This window comes from Schistocerca serialis, chromosome 9 (genome assembly GCF_023864345.2).
Source record: "Schistocerca serialis cubense isolate TAMUIC-IGC-003099 chromosome 9, iqSchSeri2.2, whole genome shotgun sequence".
Lineage (NCBI taxonomy): Eukaryota > Metazoa > Arthropoda > Insecta > Orthoptera > Acrididae > Schistocerca > Schistocerca serialis.
Window position 1 is genome coordinate 501,048,536 of NC_064646.1, and position 25,892 is coordinate 501,074,427.

At 39.3% G+C, this 25,892-nt stretch overlaps 2 protein-coding genes across 3 annotated transcripts in view; one reads left to right on the plus strand and one right to left on the minus strand.

The window, feature by feature from the left end:
- Window positions 1-6,607, minus strand: part of LOC126419062 (uncharacterized) — a 1,102,766-nt gene extending 1,096,159 nt beyond the window's left edge. For both annotated transcript variants that reach the window (XR_007575931.1, XM_050086141.1), the window contains exon 1: window positions 6,354-6,607. The gene's annotated coding sequence lies outside the window, so the exon portion shown is untranslated. The remainder of the gene's footprint in view (window positions 1-6,353) is intronic.
- Window positions 6,608-7,282: 675 nt separating this feature from the next.
- LOC126419149 (origin recognition complex subunit 3) overlaps window positions 7,283-25,892 on the plus strand; it is a 136,506-nt gene continuing 117,896 nt past the window's right edge. Inside the window, exon 1 of the mRNA XM_050086258.1 lies at window positions 7,283-7,414. Within this exon, the coding sequence (XP_049942215.1) occupies window positions 7,367-7,414 (48 nt within the window). The 5' untranslated portion in view covers window positions 7,283-7,366. The remainder of the gene's footprint in view (window positions 7,415-25,892) is intronic.

A 25,892-nucleotide genomic window follows, 5' to 3' on the forward strand; every position in this document is an offset into this window, starting at 1 on the left:
TACTACAGCAGCTAAAATGGAGGATTCCAGTGTAACAGCTTTGTATAGAACCTTGACACTCCTCTTAATTTCAAGAGGCTGAGTTTACTGGTATGAAAGTTCCATGCACGACCTGGAGAATGCTCAGTCGACTGAGAGCAGACGTGAAACCAGCGACGACCCATGTGACAAGACTGGGTGAGTAATATAAGTCTGCAGGCTTTGCAGTATCTTTTCTCTTCTTTCCAGTGCTCCCTTGAAAAACTACACAAAACAAATGAGTGTGCCACAATGTACCTCAGAAATGGTCTGAAAAATTGTAAGAAATTGATGATGTCTGAAGATAAAAACTGAATGTTTTATAATCATTCACACTGAAATGATAATACGCTTAGATGAGGATAACAAGACTTGCAGTTAAACCTTAGAAATAACTATCAACAGTCTTACACACAATTATTACATAGTCTACACCAAGATAATGAATCAAATGAAAATGCATCTAAATAGCTTCTCTCTCTTTGGCAATGCCAACATCCCTTCTTTACCTGAACATATGGAAATTACTGCATTGTGATGCTGTGTACAATGGAAATCAGCAAAACTATATGTTTTAACTAAAATCTATATACATTCTTCTGTGATTCTGTGTACAATGCACCACAACTTTGCAAACTGCAATGAAGAATGTGCTGTAACTGCCATAGATCTGTTTCTGGCATGTTGACATCACAATGAAACTCCTTAGACAACAACGAAAGCCTTAATGAAGATGCAATTCAAAACTTATACTGGCAAAGTAAAAATGCTATTGAAAAAAGGTATCAGGTATTATTATTAAGCTTTTCATTAGTTTCCCTGTCTCAATTTCACCAAAGTAGCCATTATGGCTGCTAAGAATGTTAAGAATCACTTTGCAATTGGGACAAGTATCTGAAATGTGACAATGACACACACAAATAAATTAACTGTGAGCAGTGATTTAAGACATCAAAAAAAATTATTTGCAAGTCTCTTTTTGGCCAGCATTGTATAATAAGTAAAAGCCGCTTTTTCACTGTTAGTCAAAGTAGTACCAGGAAGACAGTTCCACCTCTTCAGTACAGTCAAAAAGTTTTGTTGGACTCGAGAAGTGATGATCAGTGATTACATAAGTACATTATTACTATAGTGTTTGAAAACTAGAAATTCACACATGTGCATTTTATGATCAATGTGAAGCAGTTGGGCTGAAGCTGTAATGACTTTAAAGAACTGAGGACACATTTGGAAATGCGTGAGGATATATCTGAACATTGCAAATTGGTGGAAATGTATTTTAGTCACTTTTTAAAAACCATCTACTTCAGAAAAATTTGCAGTTGAACTCACTGCTTGATAACCTGGCGTGAATGCACAGAGTTTAAGAATACAGTGGATGGTAGAAAACAAAATTTTTGGATCACACCACCTTCTTTCCTCCGAAGGCCATGAAAATTATGTGCTCTGATCTATTTTCTGAAACACTGAGGTAATACACTGAACAACCACAAATAGTGAGTGAGTCACCAGTACAGTACACTTCTAAAAATAGTGAGATGAAATATAGTATTACTTTTATTTGCATGTTTTGTGAAAACTGTATAAACATGACAAGCACAGTACGATGATAAAATAAAATCTGTAGGCAAAGCAAGCCAATGAACTAATATACTGTAAACATCATTCCATAGCACTGTTTTTAATGTATGTAACGAAATTACTGAATGTGATAAAGCCATTTAATTTTGTTCATACCATCTTCATTCTGTATCACTCTACGAAAAGTAAAAAGAGAAAAAATGCACTATGTGCCACATCATTTCTCTGGCTGGATATGGTAACAAACAAGGTATCACCATATTTAAAAATAAACAGGTGGCCATTGGTGCGTACATGTAACTGATAAAGAAATTCTTGGCAGATGGAGAAAAAAGGGACAGTCGTGTTTGACATTATAAATGTTGCTGAAAGTTACTAATCATATTCAGGCTTCATGTCAACTGATTAATGTCCTGTTACATTTTCCACAGATAATCATATCATTGCATGATAACAGATGCTCTGTTGAGATACCAGGAGAACCATCCAGCACAACTTTTGAGGGGATCTGTGACAGGAGAAACACTTTTTACTAATGCCAAACCAAATAGCTGCACAAAAGAATCTCTCACATTTAACTATTTTGTGATGTTGAATGCATTTACTGATGATAAAATGTCACCAGCATACCTATTATTAAATCAAATAAGGAGAGTTATTCTAGTTGGAAAATGAATCCATAGAGAGATATTACGGCTATTAGTAACCACTAGGTCTGAGAAAGCTACTGACTTCGTTTCAGCAAAACTAGTACTAGCAACATAGTACAAACAAAAATGTTAAATCTGTTTGCTACCAGTGAGCGGCAACTCTGACCAGAGGGAGTATGTACTGCAGAAGACACGTTTTGTGTCTTTTTCTGAGGAGTGATTCACTAATGCATTTTGCTCCTTTTTGGTTCCACATGAAAATTGCCTTATGGACTAAAAATGACCAACCCGTTTGTGCCAATAAATTTCAATTTTTGACTTAAGTTCACAATTCTGGTTGAAAGGCAGTTTCATCATACAAGTTCACAGCATATGTGGAGCCAAAACTAAAGAAATTGATTTTATTAGACTAGGCTCTTATGTCAAAAGAATAAAAAATTCAAAACTTGTGAAATAAATTTTTAAGGGATTTAATTTCACTATAATGATTTACTGCAAGCTGCGGCAGAGGCTTTTAAGTAAGTGAAGTGAGATGAAGAAGAAATATCCCATCTAAAATCTTCTGTAACAGATAGATGGCACTACTCTACCCTGTTTGCATCAACTGCACAATAACTTTGGCAAAGAATAGATGAATTCAACAGAGTTTCACTTAAAAATTCATTACAGTAAGATCAAGATAATCTACAATTGTATGCTGAAAGGAAAATAGTGGAAGTGAACAATACTTGGAATGAAAAATTTGTAGGCTATACTAAGGGCAATTGATAAAAATGAGTGAATTGAATCAATAGGATATAAATACAAAAATAAAAATGACTTAGCATTCATTTAAGAAATGAAATTAAAGTACTGCCAGCCTATGGTAGAGAGTAATGACAATTAACTACACCAATAATTTGAAAACTACGTTTCCATATGAGCAATGGTAACAAGTATCTTTAAAATAATGAGAAGGGAGTATATGAAAAACAAATGACTATGAGAAAACAAGGGGGCATGACATCACAACGAATTTTAAGAGAACAAGAGGAAACATACAATTACAGCAAGCTTCCATTATCTGGGTTATTATAGACTCAAGACTGCACAGATAGATGAAAAACACGTATAATCCAAAATACAAATGTTTTTACTGAACTAGTACATTGCACTTACAAATCATACTGCATGCCACATTTGAAAACTCACTTCATTACTCATGTGTTACTTCCAACTTATTTGCAAAATTATGATAAAAACACAATGCATTTTGTTTCAATTCCTTTCAATTCACTTTGGGAAATAACTACCCAGGATTTTTCTGTTTCTGCTCTGACTCCATTTTTTTTGGTGATGACTATCCTCCTTTTCATGAGTTTCACAATATTGTAATAGTCAAACAAATTTTATTTTGCATTCTACAACAACAGATCAGTGCTTTACAATGCCTTGCACCTTGTAACAATAAGTTCCTCAAACACTGTTTTGCTCCTTTCCTTGACTGAACATATATCTACTTTGTTTCCTATATCTGCACCATACAGCTGCTAAAAATTACATTACATTTATCATTTTCCATGGATCCCTTGGAGAGGAGTCTCTGGGATGTGGAAAGAGTCAAAGGTTAGGTAGTTGTGTGTGTGTGTGTGTGTGTGTGTGTGTGTGTGTGTGTGTGTGTCTCTCTCTCTCTCTCTCTCTCTCTCTCTCTCTCTCTCTCTCAGATACATGGATATTATACAATTCTAATGCAGACAGAGTTATGAGCTATAATCCTTGTGAATATATTCAGTGATGGAGTAGAAGGAATTGGCGAACAGGAAGTTCTTTAATTCACTGTGAAGCCGATCTTTATCACTTACAAGACCTTCGATATGCTCTGGTAAGTTATTGAATAAATGAGTACCCATTTATTTGACTCCTTTTTGTACTAATGTTAAGCTTTTATAGTCCTTATACAGACTGTTATTGGTTCTGGTATTATAATCATGTTTTGCACTATTTTGTGTAAAAAGAGACATATTGGAAATGACAAAGAACACCAATGAGCATATGTACTGAGAAGTATTAGTTACAGTATCAAGTTTCTTAAAGATGTCTCTGCATGATGATCTAGGACTGACACCAGATATAATTCTAATGACTTGTTTCTGAGTCATGAAAAAATATATTTAAATGTAGAATGATGGCAGGTGAGATTATGTAATGTACAAGCAAATAATTTTATTTTCTAAAATTATTAATTTTGTCCTATTTATTGATGGAGTAACAGAAAGAGAGCATAAGGTGGGCCACACTGGTAAACACGATTTTCAAAGATCATCCACTCATCTACACCACCATCACATGGAAGCAGTGAAGGACAATAGTCTCAAGTAATCAGTGACACTGCTGGTACTGAGAAGGGTACATTGAATAAACAACAAAGGAAAGGGCACATTTCATATATTTTTATTCCATTCTCAGTAAAACCTCACACACTGTGCCATCAAGCTGAACAAGTCAAGTGAACACTGAATTGGGCACCAAGTAGTGCATTTGTCTGTCATATGTTTGTATTCAATTACATTAATATGTAAACAGTTTTTACATTGTATTATACACACAAATTCAGCTTCCGAATTCAGTGCTACATGGACACTGAAATGTGCATAAACCAAAGCAGCACACTGACATATACACCAGATCAACTTCAAATCCAAATGTCACTTTATTTTATACTTTTCAAGTAATAAATGTTTCAAACCTCCTAGAAAGCTTTTCTTACAATTTGTGCCCCTTATGAAATTCATAGCAGATGGACTAAAACAGCATTTTCTAACAAACTAACAATGTCCAGTTAAAGAAAGCTACAAATGAAGTTAATCTTGTAATGGAGCAACTTCACATTGTAAATTAGAGACCCTGAGGCTTTCAGTTGTGACTAAAATTGGCGTAAACATTACATAAAATAACTTGTTTCATGCACTGAAACCATGCATTAACATGTGCATGTGAACAAACATATGTCAACATAAAATATGTCCGTTGATATACTTTATCAAACAACATATTATGGATGTTAATTGCACAACACTGTGTCCTGGCATAATTAAACACTAACAATATCCTCAGAACTGTGATCAAATAGCAGGCTATATTCTACTACCAAGTTTACATCATTTTGATCAACACAAAATCAGACTTAGCAATAAAAATACTAAATCCATCCAGAAACATCACAACATGAACACTGTCGGTGAACAACATCATGTTATCCACTTATAATCCACTGTTTTTAAGATTCACATACAAAGTTCTTTTGTGATCATGAGAAATCTGTTAGAAGCTCCAGAAGGAAAACAATGAGGGCGCCAATACAATTTCGATAATTGTGGCACAATGGGTGATGAGTAAAGATTGCGTTACACATTACATACTTAATTCTACATTCTCATGTCATTGCTACCCTTAATTTCAGACCTATAACACGAAAATATCCGTCAGAAGCAAGTCAAAAAACCAATGAAGAAAAAGTTCGCAGATATGGTACGCTGAAACCAAGAACACTACAGTGGATTCGAAGATAATACAAATAGAAAGTTTTTAGTCGTTAATCCGTTGAAGGCGTTAATTACCACTATTGCGGTAATTCGGCCACGAAGTGAAACCATCCTACGCATCATAGTGGTGTGTCTTAATGAAGATATCTCCAGCAGTTTGCTGAAGCACTGGGACCCATATCCCATCAGCACTACAATCCTCTAACACTAAGCTATCAAATCACACCAGCTCTTGGATCAACTTTATTTACAAACATTCGTCAAAAGAGCGCAGTTCTTTGTACAGAATATTAGTTTTCTTCGGAGAAGACGTATCCACATCTCTGAAATGCCGACACTCAGACACTTTTTAACAAGTTGTTTCTTGCGTAAATTGATAGTTTCTCATAAAATCCGGTGTATTAACTCATACATGTAAGATGTCTCAATACCATTCATTTTATATTCCCGTCTCAAAATTCGGTGCGGTAAAAAAATAAAAAAAAAAAAACAAACATTGGTGCCGCAGTGCGTGAGAGCAATCGGCACGCAAACAGTGCGCTTTTACGACAAATGTGAATATCAAGTGGCAGCAGGTACTCACAACTTATGCTTTTACGACGGAATGCCAGCAGTCCAGGGAAGTAAAAAATTCAATTCACTCGCAAAACAAAATTGGTCTTATCACAACCACGCACAGCAAGCTTCATGACAGCTATATCGCACGCTGCCAACATTGACTAATTATTTGACGGGACTTTGTGCCGGTTTGTATGGATTTAAGTGGCTTTTAAGGCGTATTATTATTTATTTCTCATTTCTGATGACTAAAAATGCGTGTTAACTGATCACTACGTAATACGAGGTCGTACTGAGATGCTCCAAACAAAGTGTTGCTAAAAATAAGGTTGGTACTTTTGCAGACGACCTTAAACGATTATTTATGCGCCTGAACTTCAGCGTCAAAATTGTTTTCAATGTCTCGACGAATAAACAAATAGAGGCAGAGTGTTCATCAGCTTTTGTAGTCGTCTGACACAGTTGTCACTCGTACAGCATTCCATATGCAGACAAGTAGTTTTGCCAAATACTTTTAATTGGCATCAAAACCTGTCTATACCTGAGCTCTACAGAAATAGTTTTAAAATTCAGAATTACATTCAATGCTGGAGGTTGACTTTAGGTGGACGATTTTATTGAGGGTCCAATAAATTACTTCGTTTATTCCTCTTCGTTGAGCTAAAGTAAGGTTCTCAACTTCTCAGTAACGGGGAGCTTCTGTTCACAATCATTTTACAGCGATATATTGAGAGCAGTTAAGTAGACAACTTTCTACTTATCCACAATGGAGAAGATAATTAAAATTTCTACTGTGTAAACACATAACAGATCACTTTTGCAACGAAACACAACAGTAAATCACGCTCTTCAAACAATTTTTTTATGTTTAAAATTCTTTTACATGATCGACAACCATTCTGTTCGATTTGATTTCGGATATGCTTGTATACAACCTCTCTGACTACCCTCGATTTTTTTTTTGGCGGGAATTAGTAGTGTTGTTTACTTTTATGTTGGCATTCAGTCAGCTGTGTGGTGAGGTGCAACCTGTTAATAATGAAGGATGTCAGTGGAACGGATTTTTCAACAACATCTGTGTCGAAAGTATGTGCAGCTTCCGTTAACATGGCGTTTGTATTTTATTCGTCTCGTAACATACATTTTACAGATCAGTTGATCGTAATATACAGAAGACATCCTAATTTTTACCTTACGATATACATAGTTACGTGCATACTAATTTTTATCTTATGATATACGTAGTTACATTATTCTCTAACAATATCCTTACCAGCATAGGTTTATGTGAACACAGTAATTATTTAATTGTTTTTCTTATGATGTACCAGCATTTAGTGTGTCAATTTTTGAGACATTTTATACATACAGTATTATACACAAATCTGTGATATTAGTCACATTGTTCAAATGATCAAACATTCATAAATTCCTCAGTTGAGTAATAGCATTTTTTCACCTGATCATATCGTTTTCTCAATAGTGAAGTGCTCCAGGCTTAGTAAATCTCTATACTTTAGCTTAGTGAACACTTTCATTCAAATGTACCGAGGTGCCTGTTGGAATAATGTTAAGTGATATTTTGGAAACATGAAATTTTATTTGTGTCTAGTGTTGTACATGTGCAGGAAATGGTTTTCTTCAGTTATCTCAGGAATAATGTACAGAAAGATGATACTCTCAATTATGTAGAGGGGGAGCAGTGGTGAGGAGGTAGGATTTAACTGGGGATTACAGACCACAAGTAAAAAAACCACACACACCACTACCCCAAAACACACAAATGATGAACAAACAAAAAATTACAAAAATCTACAGGATTCGGACACTTCCCTTGACCTGGCATATCCTTTTGTCTCGACACGCGATGGATGGACCTCCACTAATTCATCAATAAACAGCCTATGACTCACTGGCAGAAGATGCCAGCAAAGCTGCAGGTGACAATGAGGAGAGTATTGGACATCTGATAAAATCAGCAAACAGAGATTACACATCCTGTGCAGTCTTGGGCATATTCTAAGATTGGTGAAAGGAAAACAACAAGTGCTAGAAAGAAACAATAAACAACTGTCCTTGCCAGTACACCAGTTAAATATCAGCTAGATGTAGCAACAGAAGACCAAAGTAGTTGCCAAAAAAGCACACACTCTAAGAAGTAAAATGTTTAGTCAAATTCCAGATATTGGAAGAGAGCAACAGCAACTCTCAATATGCTGACTATGTCCACATGTATTCCTCCCATGCTAATTTGTAAACAAGTGATCCTGAAAATGTTGAAACATTGAAGAGAGAGGACTTCATTGTAGTCGAAGTAGAAAGGAAAACTGCCTTGAGTGGTCACTCGTATGTCGCTCAAGTCTTTCAAATGTACAGTGATGGCTGTGAAGTAAATTGTTTTACTAGAATTGTTTCTCCTACAAAATTGGAAGCTGCAGAAGGTGGTGGTGATAACCTTTGTTACTTCAAATTAAGTAATGTGAAACTACCCTATCCCATACACAGCACTAAGGTTCATTATGAAAACGTGATTTGGTTCTAGATTGGTGTTGCTAAATTCATTGTGCACTAGGTTTGTTATTGCCATGATTGTTACTAAAGTTGCCACAGTAAATTTAGGGTCCTATAGTCCTACTTCATTTATTTAATCAAGAGGTTCAGTTAACTCTGACACATGGACCTGTTAATCCAGTCACTGAGGTTAAATGGTCTAAAAGTAGGCTCAAAGTTCTTTTCCAGTTCTGTAAAATCTGTAAGGGATAATGCAATAATGACAGTGCATGTAGTTCTTGTATATATTTTCTTCCAGATTGAGGAATAAAGTTAGTTACATAGTTACGTGTTCCATTGATCAGTCTCACAGTAACCATTATGATGTGGAATGTGTCAAGTGCATAGGAAATGCACACGTGAATGAAGTGCTTTTTGTCTTTTTTTTTTTTTAAAAAAAAAAAGCTTCAAATTTTTGTTACCTACCCCATGCTCTTAAATGGTGCAAAATACATATATTATACCTATAGGGCCTATATTTATTTATTCATCTATGGTATAGATGAAAAATTCATCTGTGGAATAGGAGGAGTTGTTAAGGAGATATGATTTCAATTTATTTTTAAAACTGTTACTGCTGTGTGTCAGACATTTTATGTCGTCTTGTAATTTATTCAAAAATTTTTACCACAGCAATTTTACTCCTTTCTGAGCCGAAGATAGGATGAGAGGAGGATAGTGTAAGTCTCTCTTTCTTCTGGTATTATAATCATAAATGTCACTGTTTTTTTTTAAACCAGAGAGCAAATTTCATTACTGAGTAACTGTACTGTGAGGCTGTTGTAAGGGTTACTAACCTTTTAAAGAGATGCCTACAAGATGCCTATGAGCCCCACACATTATTCTAAGCATTTTCTTTTAAGCAGTGAATACTTTGTGCCGAAGTGTTGAAGTACCCCAAAATATTATTTTGTATGACATCAGAGAGTGAAAGTATGTGAAGTATGTTAGCTTGTTAATTTCTATATCCTCAAAATTAGCAATTATTCTGATAGTAAAAGTTGCTGAACCTAGTTGCTTTAGGAGATCCAAAATATGAATTTTGCAATTAAGATTCTCATCTATATGTACATCAAAAACTTGGTATACTTTACCATGACTATTGACTTTTATTGATGTGTTATATTTATCGAAGGAACTGTACTCCTTGCAGTAGAAAATTGGATGTGCTGTATTTCTTTCAAAGTTCAGAGCAAGCCTATTCGCAGAAAACCAATCACTAACAAAAGTTTTAAAAAGACCCATTCTTGAAGTAAGATTTCAAAGGAAGAAACAAAATGGGCCCAGTTTACCCCAGCTTCCCCTATAGTGCAGTGATAGATAATATTTTTTTGGTTCTTGAATAATGTGGAACAGGCTTTCTTGGATGGGCAACACACATTTTTCTACAGTTTTTTTTTTTTTTTTTTTTTTTAATTTATTTAACGTAGTAGGATTCATCACATGTGGCTTGAATTCCACCCAAAAATTAAACCATATCTGATAATAGATTCAAAGTGATTGTGGTATGCCACTTTCCTGCTGTTTGTTTGTTACAGAAAATAGCATGTTCATCGCAAAAGCAAAGCTGTTTAATTCAGTGGCAAAATAATCTGTGTGCACATGTCATATCAGACTTTTGTCCAAGTTTTGTCCCAAGAAATTGATGGACTGAGCTGCTTCTATAACTTGATTTTTATGTACGATATTAATGCACTGATTTTTTTTTATTGTTCAGTTTTAAACTGTGTTAAGTGTCTTTTAGATATTAAGTTTAAGAACATCTTATTTAAATTTTGTATCTAGGTTGTTAAGTGTGATTATTAAACCATCCAGAATTTCCCTTACATTTCTTTTTCAATAAGAACTGAAGTATCATCAGCAAACAAGACTGGTTGGACAGTGATATTGAGAGGTAAATCTTTTATATAAAAGAAAATAGGATTGGCCTAAAGATGAATCCTTGAGGGACTCCTTGTGAAATGGTATCCCACTGAGATGCATAATTTATTTTATTAGATGTTACAATTACCCTTTGCTTCCTAAAAAATGGTTTAAATCATAAATAACTGGAAGAGTGCAGAAAGTCGAAATAAGCAGTTCATATAATATGCAAAAAACTGGTGATTTCTCAAACTGGGGAACAATCAAGAATGGGGTGCCGCAAGGTTCGGTCTTGGGTCCTCTGCTGTTCTTAATATATATTAATGACTTGCCATTTTACACTCCTGGAAATGGAAAAAAGAACACATTGACACCGGTGTGTCAGACCCACCATACGTGCTCCGGACACTGCGAGAGGGCTGTACAAGCAATGATCACACGCACGGCACAGCGGACACACCAGGAACCGCGGTGTTGGCCGTCGAATGGCGCTAGCTGCGCAGCATTTGTGCACCGCCGCCGTCAGTGTCAGCCAGTTTGCCGTGGCATACAGAGCTCCATTGCAGTCTTTAACACTGGTAGCATGCCGCGACAGCGTGGACGTGAACCGTATGTGCAGTTGACGGACTTTGAGCGAGGGCGTATAGTGGGCATGCGGGAGGCCGGGTGGACGTACCGCCGAGTTGTTCAACACGTGGGGCGTGAGGTCTCCACAGTACATCGATGTTGTCGCCAGTGGTCAGCGTTAGGTGCACGTGCCCGTCGACCTGGGACCGGACCGCAGCGACGCACGGATGCACGCCAAGACCGTAGGATCCTACGCAGTGCCGTAGGGGACCGCACCGCCACTTCCCAGCAAATTAGGGACACTGTTGCTCCTGGGGTATCGGCGAGGACCATTCGCAACCGTCTCCATGAAGCTGGGCTACGGTCCCGCACACCGTTAGGCCGTCTTCCGCTCACGCCCCAACATCGTGCAGCCCGCCTCCAGTGGTGTCGCGACAGGCGTGAATGGAGGGACGAATGGAGACGTGTCGTCTTCAGCGATGAGAGTCGCTTCTGCCTTGGTGCCAATGATGGTCGTATGCATGTTTGGCGCCGTGCAGGTGAGCGCCACAATCAGGACTGCATACGACCGAGGCACACAGGGCCAACACCTGGCATCATGGTGTGGGGAGCGGTCTCCGACACTGGCCGTACACCACTGGTGATCGTCAAGGGGACACTGAATAGTGCACGGTACATCCAAACCGTCATCGAACCCATCGTTCTACCATTCCTAGACCGGCAAGGGAACTTGCTGTTCCAACAGGACAGTGCACGTCCGCATGTATCCCATGCCACCCAACGTGCTCTAGAAGGTGTAAGTCAACTACCCTGGCCAGCAAGATCTCCGGATCTGTCCCCCATTGAGCATGTTTGGGACTGGATGAAGCGTCGTCTCACGCGGTCTGCACGTCCAGCACGAACGCTGGTCCAACTGAGGCGCCAGGTGGAAATGGCATGGCAAGCCGTTCCACAGGACTACATCCAGCATCTCTACGATCGTCTCCACGGGAGAATAGCAGCCTGCATTGCTGCGAAAGGTGGATATACACTGTACTAGTGCCGACATTGTGCATGCTCTGTTGCCTGTGTCTATGTGCCTGTGGTTCTGTCAGTGTGATCATGTGATGTATCTGACCCCAAGAATGTGTCAATAAAGTTTCCCCTTCCTGGGACAATGAATTCATGGTGTTCTTATTTCAATTTCCAGGAGTGTATATTCACAAAGATGCAAAGCTGGTACTTTTTGCCGATGATAAAAGTATAGCAATCGCACCCAACAGACAAGCATTAACTGGTGAAATTGTAAACGATGTTTTTCAGAAAATCATCAAGTGGTTCTCTGCAAATGGGCTCTCATTAAACTTTGGCAAAACACAGCACATACAGTTCCACACAGTAAATGGAATGACACCATTAATAAATATAGACTTTGATCAGAAATCGGTAGCTAAGGTAGAATATTCAAAATTTCTAGGTGCATGCATTGATTAGGGGTTGAACTGGAAAAAAAAACACTGAAGAGCTGCTGAAACGTTTGAGTTCAGCTTCTTATGCTATCAGTGTCATTGCAAATTTTGGTGATATACATCTCAGTAAATTAGCTTACCACACCTATTTTCATTCTCTGCTTTCGTATGGCATCATATTCTGCGGTAACTCATCATTGAGTAAAAGAGTGTTCATTGCACAAAAGCGTGCAATCAGAATAATTGCTGGAGCTCATCCCAGATCATCCTGCACACACTTGTTTAAAGAGCTAGAGATCTTCACTGTAGCCTCACAATATATATATTCACTTATGAGATTTGTTACTAACAATCAGAACGAATTCAAAAGTAATAGCAGTGTACATGGCTACAATACTAGAAAAAGGATGATCTTCACTGCTCAAGGTTGAATCTAACTTTGGCTCAGAAGTGGGTACATTATGCTGCCACAAAAGTCTTTGGTCACTTACCTAATAGCATCAAAAGTCTGACAGATAGCCATATAGCATTTAAAAGGAAGTTAAAAGAATTAATGGCAACTCCTTCTACTCATTAGATGAATTTTTGGATATAGTAAGTGGGTAATTTCCCCACCCCCCACCCACAAAAATGTAATATTTTGTGTAATGTAATATCTTGTATAGACACCTTTTATTAACCGGACACGTCCCACATCATTATGAAGTGTCGTATTCATGATCTATGGAACAACTACTAATCTGATCTAATGTAATCTAATCCACTTACGCTGTACCTGTCTAGTTTATGAAGTAACATTGAGTGATTCACTGAATTGAATGCCTTCATAAGGTTGTAGAATATACCTGCCACTTTATTGCTTTTGTCCAGTGATTAGTCGATTTTTTAAAATGAATTCATTAATTGTATTGATTTTTGGAAATAACATCATGTTTCATGATCAAATTTGCTATCTAAACTGCAGCTATTTTTTCAAATGCTTTGGATTATGCTGAGAGGGTAGAGAGAGGATTGCAGCCATATTCTCCTTTGATCCTTTAGTGTATAGTAGTTTTATCTCTGCATACCTACATACATCAGGGAAGTTGGCTTGCTCAAATGACTGACTGATTATTAAAGATATAAGTTGTGCTATTTTACCATACACAAATTTAATTACACGATGACCTCTGTGTTAGTGACTACTTCCCGTTGATTCTCTTGTTGCCTTCCTACCTCCCGATGACCAGGTTTCCTTGCTGGGCTTCCCATTGTGCTGATTGACCTCTACATACCTCCCAGGTCATGTTTTGAACCTCCTTTGTCACTTTGTATTGATGAAGTCATCTTTTATGTGTCTGATAAGATAGTCCGTGCTGCCGGTGTTGCTGTTACCCTCTCGACAGGCCCCATTCACTGTCGGCTAGTTCCGTGGTGGAACATGGCTATTGCCACCAATCTCCATGATCGTCATCGTGCCTTGTAACATCTTAAGTGGCACCCATACTACGCTGGTTCTATCACTTTTAAACGTCTCCGCACCAAGGCCCATTACTTAATCAAACAGAGCAATTGGGTTTGTTGTGAACACTTCGTCACGGGTGCGGGATACTCTCTGCACCTTCCAAGGCTGTCAGCAGCAGTCTTCCTTCCCAGGCCTTGTCCTTCGAAGTGGCCTTTTGTACAGATCCATCAGTTCTTGCGGAACACTTTGCGACCCATTTCGAAATCGCATTGGTGGCAGCCTCATACCAATCTGCCTTCCTCCACCAGAAACAGAAGGCTTGTGTTTTACCCTTGTCAGGTGGAATTCTATAATGAACCTTTTACCAAATGGGAGCTTCTTCTGGCCCTGTTTTTTTCTCTTGATTCTGCTCCTGCACGTTACTCCATCCATAACCAATCCTCCACAACGGCAATATTTCTTATAGGTTTTTAACTGTATTTGGCTCAGACATTTTCCCCTCTCAATGAAGAGCTAGAATTGTGGTTCCTGTCCTTAACCCTGGCAGGGATCCATTGTCCCTTGATAGTCAGCGACCCATCAGCCTCACAAATGTCCCCTGCAAGTTACTAGAATGGATGGCTGCTCATCGGCAAAATTGTGTCCTTTAATCTCGGAGTCTTTTATCTCCTTACCATTGTAGCTTCTGGAGGGTACGGTCTCTGATCGATCATCTGCTTTTCTCAGTGGCGCTACCTTGTCACAGGTTTCGTGTATATTCATAAGGCCCGCAACACAGCTTGGCGCCATTATATCTTCCTTACACTCCATGAGTGGAATCTTCGGGGCCCCTCCCGATTTTTATTTGCCAGTTCCTGTCCCATTGGTAATTCAGAATCCAGGTTGGCACTGTTCTCAGATCCCCACAGACCCAGAAGAATGGTGTTCCACAGTACTGCATATTAAATGTCCTTCTTTCTGTGATTGCTATTAATCGACTTGTGGCCTTTGCTGGACCATTAGTCATCCTTGATCTGTATGTGGGTGATTTCTGTATTTGGGTTAGTCCCCACTCGGTGGCCTCTGGAATGACAGCACGAGCATGCCATCTGACGCACTTCCACGTGTACATCATCACATATCATTTTTGATGAAGATACAAGTACCGAAATCACACAGGAGAAGTTCCTTGCAAGAACCACTTGATTTTTATGCTCATGAGAATATTCGACGATGGCAGTATTAAAGTTCCACAGGCAGAACAAGATGCAGATTCATTAATTGTGGAAACAGCTATTTCCCAATTTGCTGGTTCTGATAGTGTGGCAATCGTAAGTTAGGACATTGGCGTGCTTATTCTCCTAATGGGTCGAGGAAACAACAACAACAACAACAACAACTTGTACTTCCGTAAACCGGGAAGAGGGAAATCAGGAGGAATGTGGCACTCCAGTAATTCTTTCAATTTTGAACCTGCATTTGCCCTTTTCAGTTATGCCATCACAGGATGTGGTACCACACCCTCTTTTTTTGGCTAAGGAAAAGGAAAATTACTAAACCTTATGGAGCGACTGCCACACCTCAAAGTGCAAGCTGCTGAATTTGTTAAACCCTGAGTCTTACTAGCATAGGCAGGAGAACAGCTGATGTTAGCACTGTATGGGAATTCAAACTGCGTGACTTTGGACGAGCTCAGGTATGACCTCCTTGTTGGATGAGCAGCAGCCAGCATCAAGTCGCACTCTTAGCTCTTTATAGCTTAATTCTTAACTTCTTTGCATGTTTTTGGGTACTTGCGTTTTCGGATTTATTGTAGAATTTGGGAGTTGTAGCATCGCATTTTAGTATAAATTTACTTAGTCGTCAGTCATCTGTTTGTTTTGAACGGCTTGTGAGATAAAGGAGAGGGCCAAAAAAAAAATTTAGGGATGTATAGGGACTGCGCCTGTTGTGTATGGATTCAGGGGGAATTGGCCACCGTCCGTAAACAGCTGGAAGCTGTGTTGGCTGTGTTCGACAGGCTCCAGGCTGTGCCCTGGGCCGCGGTGACATTGGGACACCCGAGGCGAGTGCTTTGGCGCCTCTGGAACCTGTAGCATCGCCTGGGATCTCTGATGCCTCGGATTCAGACGTCCTTGCATGTTGACACTTCCCTGACGGTGATTGGCGAACCGTGGCGGGGTTGCAAATACCTGGCTGGAAGGCAAAAGTTGGTGCTGGCTGCAAGGCTGTACCCTTACCACCAGGTTTGAGGTACTGCCTACTGCTGAAAGTACTTCTGAGCCAGCAAGGGCGGCCTCGCCTGTTGCGGCAGTGGCCGGTCTTCCTGAGAGGTCCGGACAAGCGCAGAGGGTGGGATTGCTTGTCATTGGGAGCTCCAATGTTAGGCGGGTGATGGAGCCCCTTAGGGATATGGTAGCTAAGGACAGGAAGAAAGCCAATGTGCACTCCGTGTTCAATACCAGGGGGAGTCATCCAAGACGTGGAAAGGGTCCTTCCGGATGCCATGAAGGGTACAAGGTGCAGCCAACTGCAGGTGGTGGCTCATGTCGGCACTAATGACGTGTGTCGCTATGGACCAGAAGAGATTCTCTCTGGTTTCCAATGGCTATCTGAGTTGGTGAAGACTGCTAGTGAGATGAAGGCAGAGCTCACCATCTGCAGCATCATCGACAGGACTGATTGCGGACCTTTGGTACAGAGCCAAGTGGAGGGTCTGAATCAGTGGCTCAGACTGTTCTGTGACCATGTAGGCTGCAGATACCTCAGCTTGCGCCATAGGATGGTGGGGTTTCGGGTTTCACTAAATAGGTCAGGTGTCCACTACACGCAAGAGGTGACTGCATGGGTGGCAGGCGCTGTGTGGCATGGACTGGGTGGTTTTTTAGGTTAGACAGTTTCAGGAAAGATCTAAAAGGGATCCCGTCTCAAAGGGTACAGGGAAAAGAAACGACGAGAATCGACCATGCAACAGTCGCTATTGCAGTTGTAAATTGTTGTAGCTGTGTTGGAAAAGTACCAGAGCTTCAAGTGTTGATAGAAAGCACTGAAGCTGAAATCGTTATAGGAACAGAAAGCTGCCTAAAGCCGGAGATAAATTCTGCCGAAATTTTTACAGAGGCGCAAACCGTGTTCAGATAGGATAGGTTAAATAAAGTAGGTGGTGGTGTGTTTGTGTCCGTTGGTAGTAGTTTATCTTGTATTGAAGTTGAAATAGATAGCTCCTGCGAAGTACTATGGGTAGAGGTTATACTCAACAGCTGTATCAAAATAATAATTGGCTCCTTCTACCAACTCAGATGATATAATAGCTGAACAGTTCAAAGAAAACTTGAATCTCGTTACAAATAAGTACCCCACTTACACAGTATAATTGGTGGAGACTTCACTCTATCCTCGATTTATTGGCGAAAATACATGTTCAAAGTCGGTGGTAGACAGCAAACATCTTCCGAAATTGTACTAAATGCTTTCTCTGAGAATTACTTTGAACAATTAGTTCATGAGCCCACACAAATTGTAAATGGTTGCGAAAACGCACTTTACCTCTGAGCCACAAATAATCCTGATCTAATAGAGTGTGTCATGACGGACACAGGGATTAGTGAACTAAAGGTCATTGTAGCGAGGCTCAAAACCATATCACCCAAAACCACTTAAAATAAACACAAAATATATCTATTTAAAATGGCAGATAAAAATTCACTTGATGCCTTCCTGAGAGAGTCTCCATTCCATCCAAGCTAATTATGTAAGTGTAGATCAGATATGGCTCAAATTCAAAGATACAGTATCGACAGCAATAGATAGATTAATACTGCATAAGTTAATAAGAGACGGGACTGATCCACCATGGTACACAAAACACGTCAGAACACTGTTGCAGAAGCAACAAAAAAAGCATGCCAAACTCAGAAGAACGCAAAATCCCCAGTACTGGCTGTTTCATGGAAGCTCAAAATTTAGTGTGGACGTCAATGCGAGATGCTTTTAATAGTTACTACAATGAAATATTGTCTCAAAATATGCTAGAAAACCCAGAGAGATTCTGGTCATATGTAAAGAACACCAGTGGCAAAAAAACAGTCAATACTGTCACTGCGTGATAGCGATGGAAATGTTACGGATGATGGTGCCACGAAAGCAGAGTTACTAAATACAGTTTTCCATAATCCCTTCATGAAAGATGATGAAGTAAATATTCCAGAATTCGAAACCAGAAGAGCTGTTAGCATGAGTGACATAAAAGTAGATATCTTAGGTGTTGTGAAACAACTCAGATTACTTAAGAAAGGCAAGTCTTCCAGTCCAGATGGTAAACCAATCTGGTTCCTTTCAGAGTATGCAGACACAACAGCACCTTTCTTAGCAATCATATAAAACTGCTCACTTGACGAAAGGTCTGCGCCTAAAGACTGGAAAGTAGCACAGGTCACACCAATATCCAAGAAAGGAAATAGGAGTAACCCATTGGATTAAACCCATATCACTGATGTCAATTTGCAGTAGGATTTTGGAGCATATACTGTCCTCAAATATTATGAATCACCTTGAAGAAAATTACTTATTGATACATAACCAACACAGATTCAGAAAATATTGTTCTTGTGCAACACAGCTAGCTTTTTATTCCCATGAAGTAATGAGTGCTGTCAACAAGGGATCTCAGATTGATTCCATATTCCTAGATTTCCAGAAGGCTTTTGAGGCAGTTCCTCACAAGTGACTATTAATCAGATTGCGTGCATGTGGAGTATTGTGTCAGTTGTGTGACTGGATTCGTGATTTCCTCTCTGGGAGGTCTCAGTTCATAGTGATAGATGATAAATTATTGAGTAGAACAGAAGTGAGGTCTGGCATTCTGCAAGGTAGTGTCATAGGACCTCTGCTGTTCCTGATTTACATAAATGATCTAAGTGATAATCTGAGCAGCCCCCTTAGATTGTTTGCAAATGATGATGTAATTTACTGTCTAGTAAAATCATCAGACGATCAATTCCAATTACAAAATGATCTAGAGAGAATTTCTGTATGGTGTGAAAGGGGCAATTGGCACTAAACAAAGAAAAGTGCAAGGTCATCCACATGGGTACTAAAAGAAATCTGATAAATTTTAGGTATACAATAAATCGCACAAATCTAAGGGCTGTCAGCTCAACTTAATACCTAGAAATTACAATTCTGAGCAACTTAAATCGGAAAGACCACATGGGGAAGGCGAAACAAAGACTGTGCTTTGTTGGCAGAACACTTAGAAGATGTGACAAACCCACTAAAGAGACAGTCTTACACTTGTCTGTTTTCTGCTGGAATATTGCAGCATGGTGTGGGATCCTCACCAGGTGGGACTGATGGAGAACATCAAAAAAGTGCAAAGAATGGCAGCTCATTTCGTGTTATTGTGGGTGAGAGTGTCACTGATATGATACTCAAGTTGGGGTGGCAGTCACTGAAACAAAGGCGATTTTCTTTGCGGTGAGATCTGTTTACGAAATTTCAGTCACCAACTTTCTCTTTCGAATGTGAAATGAAAATATTTTGTTGAGATCCACCTACATAGGAAGAAATGATCACTATAATAAAATAAGAGAAATCAGAGCTCAAACAGATAGATTTAGGTGTTCCTTTTTTCTACGAGTCATTCGAGAGTGGAATGGTAGAGAAGTAGTTTGAAAATGGTTCGATGAACCTTCTGCCAGGCACTTAAGTGTGAATTGCAGAGTAACCATGTAGATGTAGATGTAAAGTCTGCCCCGAGAAAATCTTAAACATGGATAACTACCACCGACATTGGATGCATCAAGGCTGTACTCATTGCGATGCTGCCATCAGGTGCAGTCTTGGCTTGGGAAGAGAACTGATCCATGCCAGTGGGACTGGAAAAAATCTGAAAAAATCGTACCAAGCTTGTGCCCTGTGATGATGACGAAAGATGCTCCACCACACACGCTATAGAAGATGGTTTCCTGCTCATGCAAAATAGGATGCACAGCAGTATGTGGATGTTGCAAATCTGGACTGAACTTCTCCTAGACATGCAAACACTGTTGTGCCTTATCTCACGAGAACACCCTGGAAACTGAGCTTGACAATGGTGAGGAAGAGAGAGAAGACGTGTTCCAGAACTAGGAAGTTGGGTCTCCAAAATGACCTTGATGAAATTGAAGTTTGATAAAGTATTGATCTCTGATATTTAAATTTTTTAAATGTTGTCATGCACTTTCAATTGTTTATTTGTGCAAATTTTTACATTGTTCATACATATTGGCCATTAGTATGTGCTTGGTTTTCATTTTAACAACCCGCTCCTAACAGTTAAGACATGGATAAAAATGAATAAAAATACACATGAGTGAAGAAAATTATAATCACATACATTGAAAACACATATGTGTTCATTAGAGAGCAGTCTTGCCACAGAAAATTTCATTTCATTCAATAACTTTGACTTAAAAGAAAAACAACAAAATGTAATTACTTTGGCTTTAAGTGTATGAACATTTAATAGTGCCTAATACTGAAAAACTAGATGATTTTGTAACATGAAATTTTATGCTCTACAACGTTGATAACTTGACATTTTTCATTTGGAATAGCAGTTTTTGAGTTACAGGCGTTTGAACCAGCATTTTAGCCAAGTTGGTAAAAATGAACGGACTTTGACAACAGATTACAGCCAAATGGCTGCATCAATTTTGATATTTAAATTGGTCATTTGACGCAAAATGTCATGCTGTTTCATTGTGCTATGGCTAATACTTTCAGTTGTTGTTGTTGTTGTTGTGGTCTTCAGTCCTGAGACTGGTTTGATGTAGCCCTCCATGCTACTCTATCCTGTGCAAGCTTCTTCATCTCCCAGTACCTATTGCAACCTACATCCTTCTGAATCTGCTTGGTGTATTCATCTCTTGGTCTCCCTCTACGATTTTTACCCTCCACGCTGCCCTCCAATGCTAAATTTGTGATCCCTTGATGCCTCAAAACATGTCCTACCAACCGATCCCTTCTTCTAGTCAAGTTGTGCCACAAACTTCTCTTCTCCCCAATCCTATTCAATACCTCCTCATTAGTTACGTGATCTACCCACCTTATCTTCAGCATTCTTCTGTAGCACCACATTTCGAAAGCTTCTATTCTCTTCTTGTCCAAACTAGTTATCGTCCATGTTTCACTTCCATGCATGGCTACACTCCATACAAATTCTTTCAGAAACGACTTCCTGACACTTAAATCTGTACTCGATGTTAACAAATTTCTCTTCTTCAGAAACGGTTTCCTTGCCATTGCCAGTCTACATTTTATATCCTCTCTACTTCGACCATCATCAGTTATTTTGCTCCCCAAATAGCAAAACTCCTTTACCACTTTAAGTGTCTCATTTCCTAATCTAATTCCCTCAGGATCATCCGATTTAATTTGACTACATTCCATTATCCTCGTTTTGCTTTTGTTGATGTTCATCTTATATCCTCCTTTCAAGACACTGTCCATTCCGTTCAACTGCTCTTCCAAGTCCTTTGCTGTCTCTGACAGAATTACAATGTCATCAGCGAACCTCAAAGTTTTTACTTCTTCTCCATGAATTTTAATACCTACTCTGAATTTTTCTTTTGTTTCCTTTACTGCTTGCTCAATATACAGACTGAATAACATCGGGGAGAGGCTACAACCCTGTCTCACTCCTTCCCCAACCACTGCTTCCCTTTCATGCCCCTCGACTCTTATAACTGCCATCTGGTTTCTGTACAAATTGTAAATAGCCTTTCGCTCCCTGTATTTTACCCCTGCTACCTTCAGAATTTGAAAGAGAGTATTCCAGTTAACATTGTCAAAAGCTTTCTCTAAGTCTACAAATGCTAGAAACGTAGGTTTGCCTTTTCTTAATCTTTCTTCTAAGATAAGTCGTAAGGTTAGTATTGCCTCACGTATTCCAACATTTCTACGGAATCCAAACTGATCTTCCCCGAGGTCCGCTTCTACCAGTTTTTCCATTCATCTGTAAAGAATTCGCGTTAGTATTTTGCAGCTGTGACTTATTAAACTGATAGTTCGGTAATTTTCACATCTGTCAACACCTGCTTTCTTTGGGATTGGAATTATTATATTCTTCTTGAAGTCTGAGGGTATTTCGCCTGTCTCGTACATCTTGCTCACCAGATGGTAGAGTTTTGTCATGACTGGCTCTCCCAAGGCCATCAGTAGTTCTAATGGAATGTTGTCTACTCCCGGGGCCTTGTTTTGACTCAGGTCGTTCAGTGCTCTGTCAAACTCTTCACGCAGTATCTTATCTCCCATTTCGTCTTCATCTACATCCCCTTCCATTTCCATAATATTGTCCTCAAGTACATCGTCCTTGTATAAACCCTCTATATACTCCTTCCACCTTTCTGCCTTCGCTTCTTTGCTTAGAACTGGGTTGCCATCTGAGCTCTTGATGTTCATACAAGTGGTTCTCTTCTCTCCAAAGGTCTCTTTAATTTTCCTATAGGCAGTATCTATCTTACCCCTAGTGAGACAAGCCTCTACATCCTTACATTTGTCCTCTAGCCATCCCTGCTTAGCCATTTTGCACTTCCTGTCGATCTCGTTTTTGAGACGTTTGTATTCCTTTTTGCCTGCTTCATTTACTGCATTTTTATATTTTCTCCTTTCATCAATTAAATTCAATATTTCTTCTGTTACCCAAGGATTTCTATTAGCCCTCGTCTTTTTACGTACTTGATCGTCTGCTGCCTTCACTACTTCATCCCTCAGAGCTACCCATTCTTCTTCTACTGTATTTCCTTCCCCCATTCCTGTCAATTGTTCCCTTATGCTCTCCCTGAAACTCTGTACAACCTCTGGTTCTTTCAGTTTATCCAGGTCCCATCTCCTTAAATTCCCACCTCTTTGCAGTTTCTTCAGTTTCAATCTGCAGTTCATAACCAATAGATTGTGGTCAGAATCCACATCTGTCCCTGGAAATGTCTTACAATTTAAAACCTAGTTCCTAAATCTCTGTCTTACCATTATATAATCTATCTGATACCTTTTAGTATCTCCAGGATTCTTCCAGGTATACAACCTTCTTTTATGAATCTTGAACCCCATGAACCATGCACCTTGCCGTTGGTGGGGAGCCTTGTGTGCCTCAGCGATACAGATGGCCGTACCGTAGGTGCAACCACAACTGAGGGGTATCTGTTGAGAGGCCAGACAAACATGTGGTTCCTGAAGAGGGGCAGCAGCCTTTTCAGTAGTTGCAGGGGCAACAGTCTGGATGATTGACTGATCTGGCCTTGTAACATTAACCAAAACGGCCTTGCTGTGCTGATACTGCGAACGGCCGAAAGCAAGGGGAAACTACAGCTTTAATTTTTCCCGAGGGCATGCAGCTTTACTGTATGATTAAATGATGATGGCGTCCTCTTGGGTAAAATATTCCGGAGGTAAAATAGTCCCCCATTCGGATCTCCGGGCGGGGACTACTCAAGAGGACGTCGTTATCAGGAGAAAGAAAACTGGCGTTCTACGGAAGGAGCGTGGAATGTCAGATCCCTTAATCGGGCAGGTAGGTTAGAAAATTTAAAAAGGGAAATGGATAGGTTAAAGTTAGATATAGTGGGAATTAGTGAAGTTCGGTGGCAGGAGGAACAAGACTTTTGGTCAGGTGATTACAGGGTTATAAATACAAAATCAAATAGGGGTAATGCAGGAGTAGGTTTAATAACGAATAAAAAAATAGGAGTGCGGGTTAGCTACTACAAACAGCATAGTGAACGCATTATTGTGGCCATGATAGACACAAAGCCCATGCCTACTACAGTAGTACAAGTTTATAATATTTTCAGTAAGATGCATAATTTCCTGAAGAAAGTGCAAAAATTTCTTGATTTTTTTGGCCACAAAAAGTTGTCCCGGGGATTTGGGACGTCGAAAACTTGGATTCAACATACTCTCAGCTATATACACAGGATAAAAAAATAAGTTCTCCTATCTCATTTTTTGCAAGCAAAAAGTATCCCGTTACTGTATTACAAGTTTGGCGCAAAATATTTTTATATCTGCTACAATGCATTCAATTGTGGTCTTTGTTTCTGCAAAGTGCTATCAAAATGAAACAAACACACAGCCTTTATTTGAGTATCTGTAAATGAAACAATTTTGCATAAGCTTATATTATTTGTTTATGACATAATTAACTTGTTTCCCAATTAGTAGTTGGTAGAAGTGGGGTCATATTTTTGCTTCAACCCGTGGAAATATGGAAGCAGTTACAAACTGTCCTCTGCATCTACATCCATACTCTGCAAGCCACCGACTGATGCATGGTGGAGGATATGTTGTACTACAGCTTGTCATTTAGTTTTCTGTCCCACTTACAAACAGTGTGGGAAAAATGACTGCCTATACACCTCCATATGAGCCCTAATTTCTGTTATGTTAACTTCATGGTCCTTACAAAAAATGTGCATACGTGGCAATAGAATTTTTCTGCAATCAGAAGCAAGCCCCCAGGGATATATTTTTTTCCCCTCTGAGTTGCTTTGATGTCTTCTGTTATTCCTACCCGGTGGGGATCCCAAACACTTGAGCAGTACTCAAAAATGTGTCGCCAAGGCATCTGTGTTAACTTACATTTTTCCACATTTAGTGCAAGTTGTCATTCATCATGCAAGTTCAGAAATTTTGACTAAGTCATCTTGTAAGCTTCTACTGTCATTCAATAATGATTCCTTTCTGTACACCACAGTGTCATCAGCAAACAGTTGCAAATTGATCCTCACCCTGCACATCAGATCATTTATGTACTAGTGTACAGCAAATAGAAGTAGTCCTGTAACACTTCCCAGGGATGCTCCTGACAGTACCCTCATCTCTGATGAACACTTGCTGTCTGGGATAACATTCTAGGTTCTATTACTTAAGAATTCTTAGAGTCACTTGCACATCCGGGAACTTAATATACATGTTCAGACCTTTGTTAACAACCTGCAGTGGGACACTGCGTCAAATTCTTTCTGGAAACAGAGGGATATAGAATCTCCCTGTTGCCTGTTATCTGTGGTTTGCAGATGATGATGTGAGAAGAGAGCAAGCTGAGTTTCATACGAGCAATGCTTACTCTGTTCCTGCTGATTTGCCCACAAAAGCTTTCCCGTTTCTGCAGTAACATATTCACTCATCTATGTATACACTGTATTATTGCTGAGGAAAACTACTTCCTCCTCCTCCTCCTCCTCCTTCTCCTCCTCCTCTTTTTCTAGGCCTGTTACGTTCAGCACCCCTCAGTATGTCCCTCCATCTTTTCCTTGGATGGCCAATATTTCTTTCACCAGCTTGTGATTTATTTCTTACCATTTTCACAATCTTTCTTTCATCCATCCTGTCTGAGTGTGTTACACTTAGGATAACAAGTGTACAATCAATCAGTGTATCTTTGTACCACTTACCATTTTTGTTTCAAATGGCTGCAGCTCCACCTACTTGCATTATTTTGTACTAAAAGTAACAGTTTTCTATCACCTCTGTAATTTATAATTAGTACTTCAGTTGTCTTTCCAACTTCCTACAAGCTCTTCAGCTGTGATTATTCTTTGTGTCGGCTGTGAGGAGAGTTTCTGGTAACAACACCAGGATGATAGAAATATCTTGATATTTGGGAGTAAACCTACAGTACTGAATTGCCACTGTTTGTTTTTACTTCTTACTAATGCCTGATTTCCTTCTGGAG